The sequence below is a fragment of the Hydra viridissima genome, unplaced genomic scaffold (genome assembly GCF_058129835.1).
Source record: "Hydra viridissima isolate aposymbiotic clone 2 unplaced genomic scaffold, HvirCarnegie_v1 scaffold_2, whole genome shotgun sequence".
Taxonomy (NCBI): domain Eukaryota; kingdom Metazoa; phylum Cnidaria; class Hydrozoa; order Anthoathecata; family Hydridae; genus Hydra; species Hydra viridissima.
Window position 1 is genome coordinate 13,850,145 of NW_028324301.1, and position 19,384 is coordinate 13,869,528.

General features: G+C 32.2%; 2 protein-coding genes and 1 pseudogene across 8 annotated transcripts in view; all 3 read left to right on the forward strand.

The window, feature by feature from the left end:
* LOC145189367 (NF-X1-type zinc finger protein NFXL1-like) overlaps window positions 1-2,668 on the forward strand; it is a 30,132-nt gene extending 27,464 nt beyond the window's left edge. For 4 of the 7 annotated variants that reach the window (XR_016450218.1, XR_016450216.1, XM_090080291.1 and 1 more), the window contains 6 exons: window positions 254-385; window positions 468-558; window positions 776-851; window positions 927-1,107; window positions 1,237-1,374; window positions 2,467-2,668. Coding sequence is in view for 2 of the 7 variants with exons in the window: in XM_090080291.1 (XP_089936417.1) it covers window positions 254-385; window positions 468-558; window positions 776-851; window positions 927-1,107; window positions 1,237-1,374; window positions 2,467-2,649 (801 nt within the window). In the remaining 5 variants the exon portion in view is untranslated. The remainder of the gene's footprint in view (window positions 1-253; window positions 386-467; window positions 559-775; window positions 852-926; window positions 1,108-1,236; window positions 1,375-2,466) is intronic. The other 3 variants (XR_016450215.1, XR_016450217.1, XR_016450214.1) reach the window with 1 other exon arrangement.
* The window catches only part of LOC149892084 (uncharacterized), a 176,521-nt gene that overhangs the window by 43,183 nt on the left and 113,954 nt on the right, over window positions 1-19,384 (forward strand). The gene's annotated exons all lie outside the window — the stretch shown is intronic.
* LOC149892087 (uncharacterized) lies at window positions 7,809-10,069 on the forward strand (annotated as a pseudogene).

A 19,384-nucleotide genomic window follows, 5' to 3' on the forward strand; every position in this document is an offset into this window, starting at 1 on the left:
TTTTTTTTTTTCTTTTTTTTCTTATTTCTATTTGTTCAGGGCTATGAAAATTTTTTTTTTTTTTTTTTTTTTTTTTGGGGGGGGTATCCTCTCCTTTCCAAAGATTTTTAACAACATTTACCATGTGCTCTTTTTCTTTTTTTATTAACTAGTAGTTTTTGTCACTTAAAAGTACATGAATTTAAAAATAATTTTAAAAAACATTCTTCTATTTCTGGTTTTAATACTTGATAAATTAATAACTTTCATTAAGGTTGAGAGTTTTCCTTGCTCTAAAGTAAAGGCTTACTCATGCAAGTTTTTTTGTGGAAGGTTAATTTCATGTGGAAATCATGTTTGTAAAAGAAAATGCCATCTTGTTAAAGGGAACCCACCCCAAGGCAAAGTACTACTGGTTTTTAGTTTAGGATTTGTTTTAGAATTTTAGAGATGAAATTTTTTTAATTATGGGGTTGTTTAATTTTAAGGCTGGTAAAAACTGCATGAGCTGTAAAGAGGTTTGTCTTAAATCAAGAACAACTGGTTGTGTACACAATTGTAAACTGGCTTGCCATCCTGGTATATCTTTTTTAATATTTAATTAAAATGTTAATATTTAATTAAAATATTAACTTTATTACTGCAACAAAATATTTTTATATGGATAAGATAATAATTATTGTATATGATAGATATATAAAGTATATATTTAGGTGTGATTGAGTTTATCAGTTTGATGTTTTTTTGTTTTTCTCAAAGTATGGGATGCTCAGATAAAACTTTTTTTTATTTGCAGGAGAGTGTCCACCATGTGATGAATATTTAAAATTAGATTGTCATTGTCACTTAGTCAAACTTTATATAAAATGCCAGTAAGTTTTTTAATTGTCTTTCAAGAAACTTTGAGGCTATTTGAAATTGATATGTTTTCATATGATTTTATTTAGAGAATTTACTCTTGCTAATGATCATCAAAAGGAAGAACTGCTTTCTTGTAAGTCTCGCTGTACTAAAGTTCTTCAATGTGGTCATTTTTGCAAAAAACTCTGTCACAATGGAAATTGTTCAGATTCATTATCTTGTGCTGAAAAATCTCATCTTTCCTGTTCATGTGGTAGAAGAAAGAAGGTCAATGTCTATTCTAATATTTGTTACTATTTTTTTTTTTTTCATTCTATTAATTAGTTTTTTGAAAGTAAAATAACAGTGTGATTCAAAAAGATAAAGTTTCCTGTATTAATACAACTGTTACAACAGGTTTTACTGTGTGCAGATGTATCTTGTGGTATGGAGTTGGAATGTGATGAACAGTGTATTGATTTAAAAATGAAGAAACAGCAAGTTGATGAAGCAAAGATAATAGCAAATAAATTAGCTCAAATTAAAAGAGACCAGGTAATTATGATGCTGCTTATGAATAAAAGATTTCTATCCCATATTAACTTGAATAACATCTCGGTCAATGACACTTGTTAATAGCAAAATGTTTGTTTTAATGTATCCAACTTGTTAAAAAGCTAAGATTGAAAACTTGTGTGTGTTCTGGTCACATGGTACATTACATAATACACTGGTCATAAAAAATCACCTCCGAACTTTTGAAACTAAGCGATAGTGTCTAAAAATGTGTAAAAAAATGCCAAATTATCTATAAAATGAAGTGAAAAGAACTAAGGATTTTTAATTTTTACAATTCAGGGAAGTGCATGAAATATTTACCTAATTTAACAATAACAAAAAGGTACAAATTACAAACGTATAGCTGTTTTCTTTACGATCTAACAACAGTCTCTTTATGTAATTTATCTTCTAGGAGTTTCCTGATATTTATTTGGTTTTTCTCGTTAAAACAATTCAAATTTGTTCTCATTTGTGCTTGTGACTTCAATTTCTGGGTTAGATTCTGATGCTAAGTTGCTTTCTGGTTGCCCTTCAAATGCAATATACAATAAATATTTGCATATTGAATCTGTTTTCTGTATTTTTCTCTTAAAAGAAAATTTGCGATAGTCAACAATCAGCGAGTTTTTACATGTGCTATACCTCTCGCATAGCACATCTGAAAGTCTTTTTAAAACAAATATTTGAGGAATGGTTGTCGAAATAGCTCTTGTTCACTTATTGGCTTCTTGAAGTTTGTGAAGCCAAGAGTTTCGTTAACTAATAAGTGAATTTGCGAAGACATCATTAATTTATTATCTACAGTTAGGAAAAATGTACATTTTTTGTGATAGAAAATTTTTTAGACTCAGAATTTCTGTTTTAGTAAAATATTTTTCCGGCTTATGAAAATTCAAATGCAAATTGTATAAATGTTGTAGCTTAAATAGATTTTAGTCCGCAGCGTTTTTGTTGTTGCTGCTTTTGTTGTTTTTTTTTTGTTTGTTTTTTTTTTCACAAGAACATTTAGAGAACTGAATTTTACAAATAAGGGAAGTTTTAATTGATGCATTTTTCATAATCTCTGTAACATTTTTATTATTTTAGGATGAATTAAAGTTGTATGAGAACCGGAAAAAAGGACGCAAGCGCAGTCATAAACACCAAACCTGTTTTCCTGATAATTTAGACGTGTCTTTTTCCTTTAAACAATCATATTTATGCAGAGTTTTGTGGTTATTTTTTGTTTTTTGTCTTTGTATCATTACTATGTCACTATTAATAATTTAACTTTCATTTGCTCTCTTTATGTTGGGTTTTTTTTTTTTTCGCTGTTGTTTTTTCAATTACTCTTTTACATTATAAATTAATTATATTACTTAACAAAAATAAATGTATTAGTATTACCCAACCTTTCAAGTTATATTGCCCTAATAGCTTTCATTCACCATCTCTACGGTTTAATAGATTACCGAATTTTGGAGGTTTAGTAGAATCTCACAAAAAGATATTTTCAGTTTTAATATAGACACAGTAAGATACGTGATCACAAAAGATTAGCTAAATGATGGAGCTCAAAAATTTGAAGGCATCTCGCAGTTCTTTGTATGTACTATGTATGTACTATTGGAAAGTGCTCTAATCTGAAGTTGAGAGTATAAAAATATACAACAAAACGCTAATATTCGCCATCTTGAAAAATGATTTTTTTGTTGTTGTTGTAAAAAATATCTTTTAAAAGTACTACCAACCTGGTTTTATGTTTTATAATAAAATTTCGAGTAATAAAACATGGGAATTCATCGCGTTTAATTACTATCACGCTAGTTTGTCTAGCTGGATTTTCTTACTTAAAATATCTTAGAAATTTTCATGAAAGAAGTTGAAAAATTCTTTAATTGATTATAGGCTGCAATTAACTTTATAACAACTGAAACTGTTTATATCAAAAATATATACATTTTAATCCATTAACTTTCTTTTAAAACTTCAAGTTAAACCCCCGTAAAAACTTTGTTTTATTGCATCTGTCATGTTTCAGAAAAGTTTCATTTATACAAAGAACATTAAGGAATTCCATTTTTACTAATCGATTAAAGTTCTTCTTTTCAAATACTTTTTTTCTTTAATAATAATAAAGAATTTTAATAAAAACAGTAAAAAATTCAGTAGTAAATCAAAATTTTCATGAAGCAATCACGTTTTACCAGAACAACATGTTTTATAGCTTGTTTGTCTGTCTAACTACCCTCGAAAGAACTTTTGTGTGTATAATAAACCAAAAAACATTTTTTATGGTAGAGACAAGGCTAGCAATGTTTCGCGGTTGAAAACAACATCAACCGTAAAGTTAACTCAAGAGGACGAATATTAACGATTTGTTACATATTTTTGTACTTTCATCTTCAGATTAGAGCACCTTCCATTGATTTAGAGACCTAAGTTTTTATACAATTCTTAATCAGCATAAAATTTTCTATCATAATCATAATATTAGAGGGAGGGCATAGTGGTCAGAAAATCTAAAAAACGCGCAATTCGAATTTTTAAAATAAAAATTAACTGGTAAGTTAAAAAAGAGGACAAGATTTAAAAAAAAAAAAAAAACTTGGTTAAAAGTTGGCTAAAAATTATCACTTTATTTGAATCTTTAAAGCTTTCTAATAATTTTGAAAAAATGCTGTAAAAAATAACATTTTTGCATTTTTTTTGGCTTGATTTTTAAACGGGCAATTTTTAGTGTACATTTTGCCTGTTTAGTTTCTACTTTCAAAAAAGAATAGAATATTAAAAAGCGGAAAAATGCGGAAAAAATATTTAAACTTTTCAATTATAGATGGTTTGAAATACATGAGTGAATGTTTTAAAAGATGATAACAGATGAGCGAAAAAATATTTAACTTTTAGTGTAAAATTTGAAGTTTTACGGGGTGCATTTTTATAAAAGCCTTTACAAGTATCATTCCGGTGGCACCCGTCCTTAAAAATTTATATAAATATTCAGTTTCATCCTTGTGTTTGATTACACATACAGTGAGTCCAAATATTATTGGCCCACCCTTGCATAACTACATTATATTTGCTGTCACATAATAATTATAGGAGAAAATTACTCAACTTAGTATCATTGTGTTGTGTGTATATATATATATATATATATATATATATATATATATATATATATATATATATATATATATATATATATATAACATTTAGAAAAATGCTTTTTATTCACAGCAATTGATGTTAACTGATATTAATTTTTATGTTTTTATAAACATTATTGTAAAAAACTATATTTTTAGAAAAATAATGAATTATTTTTCAATTTTTCTCATGTTACTAACAATTTTGTTTAAAGTAGGCGGAAATTTAGTGGAAAAAATAATAAATACAGTAATGAATAATCTTTTTGTTTTCTTTAATTTTCAACTGTTATTACTTTTCAAATATGCGTTTGACTCCGGTTATTATTAATACCTCGTAGGAAGAGGATTTGGAGGGGGTAATAGCCTCTTCTCTTCTATATTTATTTAAGAAGAGGGTCACTTCCCTTTCCCTTCCCCTTCAAATTGGCAAACCTGGCTGTTTTAGTCACTCTCCCTCAAACTGATATGACCTTCCTACGCTACTGAATAAAAATAATAACAAATTAGCGAGAAGATAAATTAATTTTTCGTGAAGATAAAAAAGATCCATTTATCTCCAGCAACACCATTTAAAAAAAAATTAGAGTTAAATGTAACAGCACAGTCAATTAGAGGACGTTTATTTGAAGCTAATTTGTTTTTCAAGATCACCTAGAAGTGTGCCTTTATTGAATAAACGACATATAAAAGCTAGAAAAGTGTAATGTCATAAATATTCTGCATGGACAAATAAGAATTGGGACACAGTTTTTTAGACAGATGAAACTAAATTTAATATCTTTGGATCAGATGGTAACCAGCTTGTCCGCAGAACACAAAATAAAAAGTGTTTGACCCAATTACACTAAAAAAACACTTAAATTTGGTGGTGGAAGCATTATGGTGTGGGGATGTTTCTCGTCATCTGGTATTGGTCCTATCTATTTAATAACAGACACTATGACAGCTGATGTTTATACTAATATCCTTGAAGAAATAATGCTTTCTTATGCTGAGGATAACCTGCCGCTGCTCTGGATATTTCAACAAGATAACGATCCAAAACATACACAAAGAGATGGTTCCAAAATAATGGTATAAGACAATTGGATTGACCAGTACAATCACCAGATTTAAATCCAATAGAAAATTTATGGAAAATTGTAAAGAATAAGGTTGCAAAACAAAAGCCTCGGAACAAAAGGGATCTGTGGGAAGCTGTGAAAACATCATGGTACGCTATTCCACTATCAACATGCCATAAATTGGTCAACAGCATGCCCAAAAGATTTATCGAAGTTTTCCAGACACTTGATATTTTTATGTAAAAAGCTAAAATCTATCCTGTATCATTAAATTAATCAATAATGTTAATCTATAATACTTAAACTTACTAATTTTAAGTGTTTATGTAAGTTTGAGGTCAGTAATTGGGTATTACTGACCTCAAACTTACATAAATAAGTTTGTTTTTTAATTGTTTGTTTTAACTTGATATATAGCATTACATTACTCTTAAGAGTTTGGTCTTGTTAAAGTTATTTATTTGTTGAAACATGAAGTAAATATTTATAATTTAATGATAGTCAACTAAAATGATTAAGATTATTTAGTTTTGTTTAGTTTTCATTTGGCATTAATGAGGGTTGCATTAAAAAGTCTTCAAAAAAATTTTTTAATTTTATAACTCAACTATTTAATTAAAAATATGGGTAAAAAACCTTCTTTAACGGTTGCAAAACGTTCTGAAATGATTACATTACATAAAGAAAGTTATTCAGTTCGTAAAATTTGCAAAAAGTTAAAAGTTGCCAGAAGTACTGTACAAGATACCATCAAACGATGGAAAGAAACAGGCATTTTTTAAGAAAAAAAATTTTTTAAGCTATTCAAATATTTATTATACATCATTGTAAAGAGCTTTAAATAAGTATTATGGTGGTGAAAATTTCATAAAAAACTAATGATTCTACTAAAAGTTATGCCCATTTAAGTGACTAAAATTCATTATATGGAATGCTTAAGAAAACTGCAACCAACTTAAAAAATTAGCGTTCGGCTTACGGTGGTTTTGTAATAGAACTTCATTGTTTAGTAATCGTGAATAGAACTTCATTGTTTAGTAATCATTATTTTTTAATGAAATTTGGCAGGTACATAGAAAATAGATATATAAAATTGATTCAAAAGTTAGAAAAAAAACCCATCATCCCTTCAATGTCAATTCACTTCCAGAATAGGAATGAAGTTTTCAATAGCAATGAAATCACTAAAAACGTTTGTAACTGCAAAAAAAAAAAAACAATTTACAAATAACTTACAACACTGTACTTTTAAAATATCATCTAAGTCAATATAAAGTTCTAAAAAAAAGACGAGAAAAATCCATCCTTACAACACCTACCTCGAGCACACGGTAAAAAAATGGTCACAGATTTTATCTTTAAAATCGGTGCCGTAAATCACAGATACGCACATACCTAGATAATAGTATAATATTGATGAGTAAAAGAAATTGAAGACTTACGGCCCCGGAAATAACTTCAGGCTTTAATAGGAGTTATTCAAAACCTATTTCATTAACCACTACGAAACGACGTCCTAAACAAGCAGGACTTTGTGGCCGTATAGCGGTCAGGAAACCGTTGCTACGGATTGGAAATAAAAAGAAAAGGTTAAAATGGGCTACATGGTTTGAAAATTTCGACTTTTTTGTCGACTAAATATCCCAAAATTGCCCTTTTGAGGGTTGATTCTATATATATTGGGGACTACAAAACAATAAATTTTAAAATCCTGGATTAAAATCCAAGGGAGATATTTAGCTTTGCATTTTTTTTTTTTGGATACTCTACAAATATTTGTTAGCAAAAAAAGATTGTTTTTTTACCATACTCTAACGATTGCGACACAACCAATTCCCTTTGGACAGTTATTTAGAATATTCTCTTTATATAATCATTAGTAATTGCTACACAAGTAATTCCCTTCGGACCAATATTTATCACACTCTCTTCAGACAATCATAATTGATTGCAAAACTATTTCCTCGGAGACAAATTCATCGCAAAGAATTTGCACATAAACGAAGTAAAAAGATGTAGCCCCTAAACTTATGATAGTCATGATACGAGAAACTATAAACAGTTTAACAGTATATAATTAATTTTAAAATATTAGATATATATACGTAAATAATAATTAAAAATATCAACATGACTTTCTTTATATTACGCTACACTTAGAAACTAAATAGAAATAATAATGCATAGGTATTGAAATAATTGTTATTTTTAGCTATTTTTAGAAAAAATAAAAATGCCTACATTTTTCAAAGAGCATGATGATTGCAGAAGATTAGTGTGTTATTTGTATAAAGAAAAATTATAGAGAAATTTCAAAACATTTCATTTCTGAGATTCATCGCTTGATTTAATCAGGTGTGAATTTTCAGGATGAAAGAGTTCCACTTGGAATTTGTGTTACATGCCGTTGCAACCTGAAAAAATTGGGTGATGGAACTAATGCCTAATAGGCAATATAATTCTACAGTTTTGATTCCATTGTTGTGAAGCCATTAACAAGACTTACAAAATGTTGTGATTGCATTATTTTTCAAATTACGAAGGTGAAAGGCAAAGAAAAGCATCCATTTGAAAAGGGTCTTGCATCAAAATCTTCGCAAGAGAAAGAAAGTTAGTTGAAATCGTTTCATTGCATTGAAAGATAGTTGAAATCGTATCATTGCTCGTGGAATTTCTCACAATTGCAGTTATACAACTCGCCGTGCAAACTTATATCAATTTGCATTGGAAGATTCTGTGGGCGCAGAGCAAGTTGCATAATCTGTCATTGTATCGAAAGAAGCATCTCCGGGCGGAACAATTCGTCTTAGTCAAGCTCATGGCAAACCTCATTCTATAAGAGAATGTTAGTTACTTTATTATTCTGTACATTCTGAGCAATACAATTTGTAAGTGAAGTAGCTGATTTAGTTTTCTTTCTTAAGGAACATCTGCAGCACATTCACTCTTTCAAGGCCATTTGACAACAAAAAATATGGTTGATATTCAGCAGAGTACTGAGCTTTCAAACAACAAAATCAGAAAGAATCTTTTCTAAACCAAATTAGTCCAGCTTGCCTTCTTGAGCCAAATTTTCAACAGAAATTTGTATCAGCAGGATCTAGTCGAAAAGGTTTTTTCATTGCAACCAATGTAAAATTGCCAGATTCTAATGAGGTTTGTGACATTGTTCATTGTATCAATTTAAAAATCCTGAAGGAAAACATCGCAGCTTAAAAAGATTTGATGAGCTCGGACACTTTGAAACTGGGCCTTAATGATGAAGGGTCCTTTTTCAAAGCTAGTTTGAGCCTAACTTCTGAACACCAAACAGAACAACAAAGTCCAGTAAAGAAGTCAATTAAGTTGGCTTCAAGTGAAAGTTTTAAAAGCCCAGGTGTCAAAAAGCAACTAATGGTAGCAATCTCTGAAAACACCCTTGAAACATTTGGCAATATCAAGCTAATTTTAGACCTAATGCAAGTTAATGAATTAATTGACAAATTGATTCTGTCATGTGACATGAAGCTTGCAAATATTATCTGTGGAATTCCGTCTCACTGTAGCAAGTATCCTTGCTGCTGGTGCAACATTGAGTTGACAAATTTGAACAACTGTGGCCAACTCAGAACATTTGGAACAATCAGAGAGCAACATCAAAAGTTTATTTTATCTGGTGCTGATCTAAAGAAACCAAAAGAATTCGAAAATGCTGTTTATCCACCAATACTTCGATTGCCAGATGAAAAGCTAATCTTAGAAGCTATTCCTCCAATAGAACTTCATTTGCTTCTTGGCGTTTGTTATGGTCCATTCTAGAACTTTCTAGATACAACAGAACATTCGAGAATCTTCCATAGAACCCTCTAGATATATAATAACGTTCCAGAATATTCTGTATCTTTCTAGGAACTTTCTATTTTACTATAAATACTAAGTTTGTGATAATTTTTGTATTGTATTGGTATTACTGAATTAAAAATAAAAGCTTTACTGAAATCGAACTTTTCTTTGGATCTGTCAAGAAATATAACAGCGTTGTTAACCATCTTATTAAGTACTTGGTTCAAGTTTTGCCGAAAACAAAAGAATGGTTGACTTTAATACATATACCATTACAGCCGTATCATGGCGGTCACTTCAATGGCAATGATTGCACGAAGTTGCTGAAAAAAATTGACACTCTAAACATACATTTGTTTCTCCAGGTTGTTAATTCTTGTTTGGGATGCTCACTCTCTCCAGACTTCGAAAAAAAGATTCAAGAGTTTGAGAGCAATTATCTAAAGTTGACTTTTTTTGTTACACCAAAAGTTCATGCTGTCTTTTACAATGTTCCACAATTTCTAAAGCACCAAAAAAACCGGTCTTGGAATTTACATTGAGCAAGCAACAGAGGCACTTCATTCAAATTTCAAGTCTCATTGGCACAGATTAAAAAGGATTATGTCTCATCCAGATTATTCCAAACAGCTGTTGAATTTTGTTGTTGATTACAATAGCAAAAAGTTCTAAGAAGCAGAAAAGGGTACAACGAAGATATTTGTGATAATTAAATTTAGAGATGCTGTGAATAATAGTTTTACATATTTATTGTGTATTTTTTTATTGTTATCTATTTATTTTTTTTTATAGAAATATAATAAAATATACATTTAAATTGTTTGAGGTAGTTTAGGCTTTACAATTCCAAAACAAAGTATTTGAGTAAGTAAGTGAGAAAATTCGGTATTTTCGAAGGTAAATGTCTCCCTTGGATTTTAATCCAGGTTTTTAAAATTTATTGTTTTGGAGTCCCCAATAATATGGAATCAACAATTTGGGATATTTAGTCGGCAAAATAGTCAAAATCTTCAAACCGTGCGCTATAGACCACCAAAATTGGACAGAAGACTGGAGAAAAGTACGATGAACCGACGAGTCCAAATTTGAACTGTTTGGGCAAATATGTAGAATTTACATCAGAAGAAGAACAAAAGAAAAAATGATACCAGAGTGTTTAGTGCCGATAATCAAGCATGATGGTGGGTCAATTATGGTATAAGGATGTTTTTCTTCAGCTGGTGTAGGTGACCTAGTTAAAATTGAGGGTATTATGAAAAAAGAACAATATAAAACAATTCTAGAAAACAATGCTATACCTTCTGGTTAAAGAACAATTGGTCGTGGTTTTGTTTTTATGCAGGACAATTACCCTAAACACACCTCAAAATTATGTAAGAACTATATAAAGGAACAAGAGAATATTGGTGTCCTCAAAAACATGACCTGGCCGGCCCAATCACCAGATTTGAACCCAATAGAGTTACTGTAGGAAGAATTGGACAAAAAGGTCAGACAAAAATGTCCAACATCCAAAGAGCACCTGCGGCAGATATTAGAAGAATCCTGGTTATCAATTACACCCGAAATAATAAATAAATTAATAAATAGGATGCCACGGATCGCAAAAAAAGTGATAAAAACTCGTGGGTTATTTTTTGACGAAAAGACAGTTTGATAATAATAGTGTTGTTAGTATTTTTTTTATTTCATTTTTTGTCTTTTTTTTCTTAATTAGTAACTATATGTATCTTTTACAAAATAAATATGATATTTGAATTTTATTGAAATAGTTATGGGAGTTTTAATTAAAAAATTAAACAAAATCCAAGTGTCCGGAAACTTTCGGTCTGCAGTGTATACAACAAGTTTCAGCTTTTCAATTACTTTTATTCTTGTTTTATTGACAAAACAGTGTAAGCTTGCTCAAATATTACATAAAAAAATTATTGGCTTAGAGGAAAGAAAAGAAAAGAATTCTCTTCAAAAGTTCTAGAGCTTTTCTATTGTAAGTTTATAATCTTTAAAAAGAAGTCATAGCGCTGGTCCCATAGTAAGAGAATGTTTTCTTACTTTACCCTGGCTCAATTTAATATTTACGGTGATAAAAACATGCCCTGATACTTCTTTATTTGCAATCAATGATGATGCAAATTGTTCTGAAGCTATTCATGCCAATATTTTTAAGTTATCATAGCAAGTTTTCTCTGTGCACTGATGACTTAGTCTTCTTTCTATTTAAATGTAACATTTGTATCATCTTTTATCAGTTGTGTTTGTCTGTTTTTGAGTATTGTTAGATCAGCATTCTGATGATTGTGCTCTTGACAACGGGTGTACTTCTTTCAATTTCAGTTTTCCAGCTTAACACAAAAGGCAATCACAACCACCAGATCTCATTTGTGGCTTCACCAAAATACCGTCAACGGGGGTGACTATGAATTGCGGGGTGACTATGAACATCAGTACCAAGTTAACTAAAAGGTGAAACAACACACACAACAGATCTAAATTGTGTGTCATTTTGATCCAGTTGCATTAAATATAATATTTAAAACCTAATTTTAGGCTAAGCAAAATATTTTCCTTTTTCGGATTTTCTTTATTGCATATCAACAGCATGAGTTACATTGTTCTGGCAGTTACTTGACTTATCAAGCTATATCTTAAGAAACTCGCATCAAAACTCTATAAAAGTTGCTACACATCAAGTTCAGGTACATATTTTTCTAATGAATTTAACATTGAGGGTGTAACTTGTCAGAAAATGATTATTTGCTTATTTAAAAATGACATTTTTTTAAATCAAGAATTCAAGTTTTTTTTTTATCAATTTAAGGAACTATGCTTCGAAATTACAAAAGAAAGGAAAGTAGCCGAGGTTACAAAACAAATTACACTCAAAAAATCTTACAAGCAACAGTAAATAAAGTGAAAAACCACGGATTTACTATCAGGAAAGCAGCTAAAGCTTATAACATTCCGCTAGGAACTCTCCATAAAAATGTAAAACTTGGAAAGCTAGTTCCAAAAAAGCATGGTGGACAAACCAGACTTGACAGTTCCACAGGAAATTTAATTGTTCAAACAATTACTTATATGACAGATTGGAGGGTACCTCTTAATTCTTTGGACATTCGACTTTTAGTTAAATGTTATTGTGATAAAAGGAAAATAACAGACTTTATATTTAAAAATAATATGCCTGGTGTAGATTGGGTTCAGTCTTTCATAAAAAGGCATTGTTTGACGAAAAGGGTTGCTGACAATGTAAAGCACAGTAGGGCTTTAGTCAATGAAGAAACCCTTAACCGTTATTTTAACAACTTATATCAAGAGTTAAAAAGTATACCTTCAGAAAACATATATAATTATGACGAGACCAATATAATAGATAATCCAGGATCCAAAGTTGTTATTGTTCGTCGTGGACATGGACACCGTGTTGAAAACAAACAGGAACATTCAAAGCAATCAACTACTAAAATGTTTGCTGGTAACGCTGTTGGAGAATTTTTGCCGCCTATGGTTGTTTATAAAGCAAAGAATCTCTACCAGGGTTGGACTCATGGTGGACCACCTAAAACCGTTTACGATATCACCACTAATGGGTGGTTTGATGGTAGAACATTTACCAGATGGTTCATGGAGATATTCTTGCCTATACCTGTTTTAAAAACCGGAGCAACATTGCTGATTGGTGATAATCGGGGTTCCCATTTTTCTCCTGTAGTTATTGAAGCCAGTTTGTAACAATGCCACCTAATGCAAGCCATCTCTGCCAACCAGTAGATGTTGCAGTATTTAGAGGATTAAAGCAGTCGTCGAGGACTGTACTTTCAAAGTGGAGAATAGAAAGTCTTATTAAAGGGGCTATTCCAAAAAACATGCCTACGCTTATAAACAAGTTAGTAAACACCTTGCAACCAGATGCTTTAATTTCCGGATTTCGAGCAACAGGAATCTACCCTATGAAGAAAACAGAGGAGATAAAACATCTTCATGGAAAAAATAAAAACCCTGGTGGTGAAGACTCTGTAATGGTTCTTAACAAATGTGTTTTAGAGATTCTAAAGAACAATCTAGGCTTAGGCGCAAATCCAATTGCAAAACGAAAAACATGCGGTTCAAAGGTTGAACCAGGAAAAAGAGTTCTTTGTTTAGATGAGTCACCATTAAGTTAAAAAGAGCAAAATATCAAAGATAGTGATTGGTATTGTGCTACTAACTAGGTTTTAAACTTTTTTTTGTAATTTTTTCATATGAGTTCTACAACATATTAAAATACACTTTCTGTTATCTGTTTGATTTTTAACAGTATTTTTCTCCCCTTACAATATGTTTGTCTGTCCATCATCTAAGAAATAAAAACATTATGACATGTTGAAAGTCACCCCGACTCCCGTGTTCAAAGTCACCCTGTTTTAAAAATACGAACATGCTTGTATAAAATAACAAAATTGAGGTATTTACTTTATGATATTTATCAGGCCTATAACCAATTCTGGAAGCTGCATAGTAATATATAAGGAAAAGCGGGTTCTGGCGCATGAGCATGAACACCGATGCAAAACGCAAAATAAACGCTTCAATTTTTTATGGAAATAATGTCTCAAACGCCGATTTTTCAGTATTCAAGGATGATATTGATTGTTTTTCACTTTTAAAAAGCGTGTATCCTTTTAAAAATCTTTTGATCTGAGTGCAATGATTATCACAAGGTGTTAAGCCGTGTTTTGTAGTGTCCAATGGCCAAGGTGCTGTGATCATTGAGTAGTATTCTTTTGTCATCGTTAGCGCTGAGTGCGACTTTGTTAATTTCTTCAGCGCAGATGTCGTGAAGATGAGATCGGAAAACGTTCATGGTCGCAAGCTTTTCTTGTTTACCCTTTAAGCAGTCGTAGTAGTCTTGATGAGTGAGGTGATTTTTAACCACGTTCTTTTTGACACCTTTGCATTTTTTGTGCTCTTGATCTTCTTTTTCATTTTCTTCAGGGATGTAATAAGAGTAGAGCTTGGGTCGAAGTACAACAAATTGTGTGATTTGCTTACCACCGGTCTCATCTTTGAACTTGCCAATAACCTTTTTATTTTCACCCACTTTGAAGCCAACGTTTTCAATGGCAGGATGATCTTTTGGAAAGTCGCTCGTGTCAAATTTTTCAAGTACATCATCGGCAATGTCTTTATAGAAATCTTCCGTTTCGATTTCGTAAATGAGCGAGTCGGTATCGGTCATGAGCAGCTTGGCTTTATCACCGTATTTTGGTTTCATGTAGTCGTAATGGTGTTCAAACATCAAAGTCTTGCTGATGTCAAGGATGCTCATTCCCAAGTAAACAGGTTTGTCGTAAGTGACTTGTGTTTTCTTCATATGAATCGCTACTAGTTTTTCATCAAAAATGGTGTTTCGATCATAACGAGGATTTTTGGATAATTTTAAGACTTCTTTTCTTGTGGTGACAAGTTTAATATCAACGTGCTTTAGAATATTTTCCATGGTTTTTCCAAAGACGGAGTTGTTCATGAGTTTAAAAAATTCTTTTTCAAAGTTGTTTTTAGCGCCTTTTCTTTTATTGGTGTTGCCATCGATGTATGATTTCATGAAAGGTTCTTCCTCAAAGGTGATCCCTCGATGAATTTTGGTGATGACTAGACCTAATCGTTCATAGAGTTTTAAGTTTTCATGGTGAACGACATATTTTTCTTTATTGTTTAAATTGGGAACCAGCTTGGCTATTTTCCAATGGTTAATCTTTCAGGAGCCAAAGGGTAGTCATTGTGTAAATCGTGAAGCTCTTCAGGATAGCTCAAGTCAACTTCGAGAAAGCATGGCATGTTGCGCCAATTTTGAATATCAGTCATCCATCTGAATCCTCTAACAGGAAGAGCTTTGCTCATAGCCCATCCATACAAATTGTTAGCGTCTAAATACTGAATGAATGTAGATGGTTTTGAAGGGTCATAGTCTGGCATGTATTTGTTATTAGCAGTGCCAAGTCGTTTTGAGATCATGCAGATTCCACCGCGTATTCCTCTTTGGATCATGTTGAGCATATCAATATCGGTTATCAAATCCAATTTAATTTTAGTTTCTTTTAACATAGCATCCCAAGCCAAACCAGGAGAGGTGTAATACCAAAGAGGGTCAAGAACATAATATTCTATGCAAGTGTCTCTAAAATTTTCAAAGACATCGGCAAGATTCAGCACGTCGGACTTGTTGTACAGCTTGTGGTAATCTCTAAAGGTTTTGCATCCAAATACGTTCCAAACGTTTTGCGCATGCGCGTAGTCTTCATCGCTGATGTGCTTATTGTCTAGTCTGGAATAAAAGGCTTCTTTGGACGGCAAATGAGTTTCAGAGAATTTTTTAATCGAGTCCACCCATTCATAGGGGTAAACTCCTTTTCTTAGTAGCAAATCTCTTTGTTCTCTGCTGTAGAATGAATTTAGATGTTTGCACATGATGTCTCCTTTTTTAAATCTTCTAGAAGCGCAATCTTTACAATTGGCTTTGCACTTGCATTTTTTTCCTTTCTTATAAAGACAGTCCTTTTTGCATGTCTTAGGGTCTAATTTGGAGCACTCCTCACACAAATCTTTTACAAGATTGTCAGTCAAATCTTCTAACGAGCTTGCCATGAACCTAAAGCTGTCAACGAACCTCAAATCTCTATACACTTTTTTCGGTTTGCCTTTCTTATCAATCGAATCTCTCACTTTGATGCTTTTTGAGAAGCTGATGTATTTTTCTTCGCTGTTGGGTATGCAATTGAGTTTCCCGTTTTTTCCGCCTAATCTCTTGATGAACAAATGGCTGTCATATCCAGACAAGTTATGAAAGACAACAGGAATAAATTTTGGAATTCGATATTTTTTATTGCAGGCATTGTGAGCAGCTCCACGGTACTTTCCAGTCAAATGGCAGTGATCCCATACTTTATCACCGTTAAGATCCTTTTTGCAAATGTGACATTCAGTTGCATCTTCAAACTTCTTTTCATCCTCATCAGTCTTGAGTTTCTTTTCCTTCCACTGTTGTTTTAACGAATAACTATTGTCAGAAATCTTTATAAAGTCAGCTTCAACACTGGTAACAAACTTTTTACCTACGTCGTCCTCATCGCTTTCTGCTGTGTACTCGACAGATTTACTTTTAAAACCATCAGGTCCTACGATGTAATAACAGAAGGAGCTTGGAACATGCTTTTGGTATTGTTTGGTGTACAATTCTTTATTATCATATTCAGTGCTGTCATCGATGGGCTTGATGAAACTTTCAAAGTCGGCATAGACACAGTACGGAACTCTCATACTATTGTTGTAGTTTTTAAACTCAAGGGTTGATCCTTCTTTAGGAAGATCAATTCTCATTGGAGCGTTATCGTAGCAGTATTCTCTGTGGATTTTAAGCTTTTCTTCTAGGTCATAACCATGCATACAATTTCTGCAAAAATGAAGTTTTCTTTTTCCTTTTGTTGTTGAGGAGCTAGCAAACCGACTGAAATTGTTAATGAGACAGTAATGGCTGTTGTCTTTGTTTGAAATACACAGCAAATCAACACAGTGCTTTCGATCATGAAATTTGGATATTCGCATAGGTTGAGGTTTATTCATTTCATAGTGAAAGACGTTCACGCTAATATCCAGATTATTTTTCTCAAACTTTTCGACATCAGTCACCTTTACAGGAAATTCCATTCCCTCCCAATGGAGCTCTTTAGATTTTTCAATCAAGTCTTCATCAATTCTTTCGTTGTCTCTATTTTTCATGTTCAGAGCTCTGGTAACACACCACTTGAAACATTGATCGTCTTTGTTTTCCATGTTGATGATGGCTTTTTTGTTTCTCAACTTTAGAGGCAGCTCAATGTAGGAAGAACCCTTGAAAGGTTCATAATCAACAAAGCTGATATCCATTCTTATAATCTTTGACAAGACGCAATTGGATCCCATCTTGTTGTAATTAGCACTACGTTCCAAGATTTTTTCTTCCATTTCGGTCATGAGCGCTCTCACATCATCAAGCTCTAATAATCTTTTTGCATTGGATGAAAAGTTAGCTGTCTGAGTAGTTTTCTCACCTGTTAAGATGCTTACACGAGTCATTTCGCAGGTTAAGATAATCCTTACCTTTGTGTTTCTTTCTCCTTCCATGGTTTGAATAGCAGACTCCCTCACCAAGTTGAAAAAAGGAACAATGTCTTGGTGTCGAGAAGACGGCTCATATGAAAATAGTCTGGTGGAGCGCTCTGCTGAATGCTTTGTCATATTAAACTTTATGGTGTAAGGTTTTTCACGCGGTTTAGGAGCAATAGGCAGCTTTTCAGCAGGACTTGTATCAGACGGTGTTGTAACAGCGTCTTTGAACGACTTGATTGTTTTTTCAACTCCGCTTTTTACGCTGCTCACTGCATTTTTTACCGCAGTTGGAACGTATGGATCAACGAGAGCATTAAGTTGGTTAAAACCGTTAGAGACAGATGTTATCAATCTTGAAAACCAGCCAGCTCTTGATGCAGGAACAGGTGCTGGAGCAGTAATGGGATCAGCAACAGGCGCCGGAACAGGAGCAATGGGAACAGGTGCAGGCAAAGGTCTCGCCTCAGTCGTGCGTATACGTGAACCACTTCCAATGATGGGTCCTATAGCTTCAATGAGATCAGCTTTTCTCATTTTATAGATACCTTTGATATCACCACGACATTTAGCCATCTCTCTTAATTCTTTCACAGTCATTTTATTTCGATCTTTTCGATCATTAACAGGCTCTTTGACAGCAATGACAGGTTTTGTTGTTCTTATAGCTTCAACGAGCTGTTCCCTAGTCATTTTGGTATGGCCTTTGATAGCCCTTTCTTTAGCATCTCTTCGTAATGATGCCATTGAGACTTTTTTCAATGATTTATCTTCCATTTTTATTAACGGAAGAAAAAAATTTTCGATGCTTTCATCTCTTCGCTCTTTCGCGATAAATTTTTCTGAAGATTGGCGACTCATTTTATTTCCGCCGTGATTTTCCTTAAGTCAATTCAATTTTTTTAAAATCTTGGCACACTGTCGGCATGTTTTCTTCTTCGAAAAGTCTTCCGCAAAAAATTATGATGGTAACCATGACAACCGTAAAAATTTTTTTCAATTCTTTTTTAAGAATTAAAAAATTCAGAGAATTTTCCAGGATCTTATGAAACAAGATAATTGGCAAAAATTTCGCTTATTGAATCGTATACATGCGCTTGACCCATTTCATCAAATCTAATTGTGTACTTTCTTCCACACTCGTCATGTGCAGTAAATTCACATCCAGCCGCATGAATTTCTTTGTCTTCATCAAACAAGTGCGCACGGCCCATTTCATCAAATTCAAGCACATACTTCCTTTCCATCTTTTTTAATGCTGCGATTTTTTTAAAGCAAGTTCAATTTTTTAATTCTTAAAAAAGAATCAAAAATTATCTTTTAATATCCTCTAATCTCTATATATTTAGTTTCTAAATCTTTGTCTATTTCAACCAACTTTCTAACCTCATTATTCAGCTCTTTTATTTTTTTTAAAAGATTTTTCTTTTCAGCTTTCATCTCTTCACTCATCGGAATTTTTCTTTTCTCTTTTAACTCTTTTCTTCTTTGAGCCACCTTTTTTTTCTCTTCGGGCGAACTTGCTTTTTTCTTCAACTCAGACAATTCAAGATCTTCTAAAATCTCTTTTTTTTCTTCATCCCACGTTTTGATTTTGTGCGGGAATTTCATTTTTCTTTCCTCTGTCAACTCTTTTCTCATTTGAGTCAGCTTTTTTCTTTCATCATATACCTCTTTCATCTTATTTTCAAACTCTCTCATCATTTCTTCTTTATCACTCATCTTTTTTAATCGTTGTCAATGATATTACTCGAATTCAATTTTTTTCAGCAAACTTTAAAAAATCCATACGGAAACTAAGCAGCAGGCTTCCCATGCAATCAAATGAAGCAAATTCTTCTTCAATATCTTCCAACTCTCTTTCCA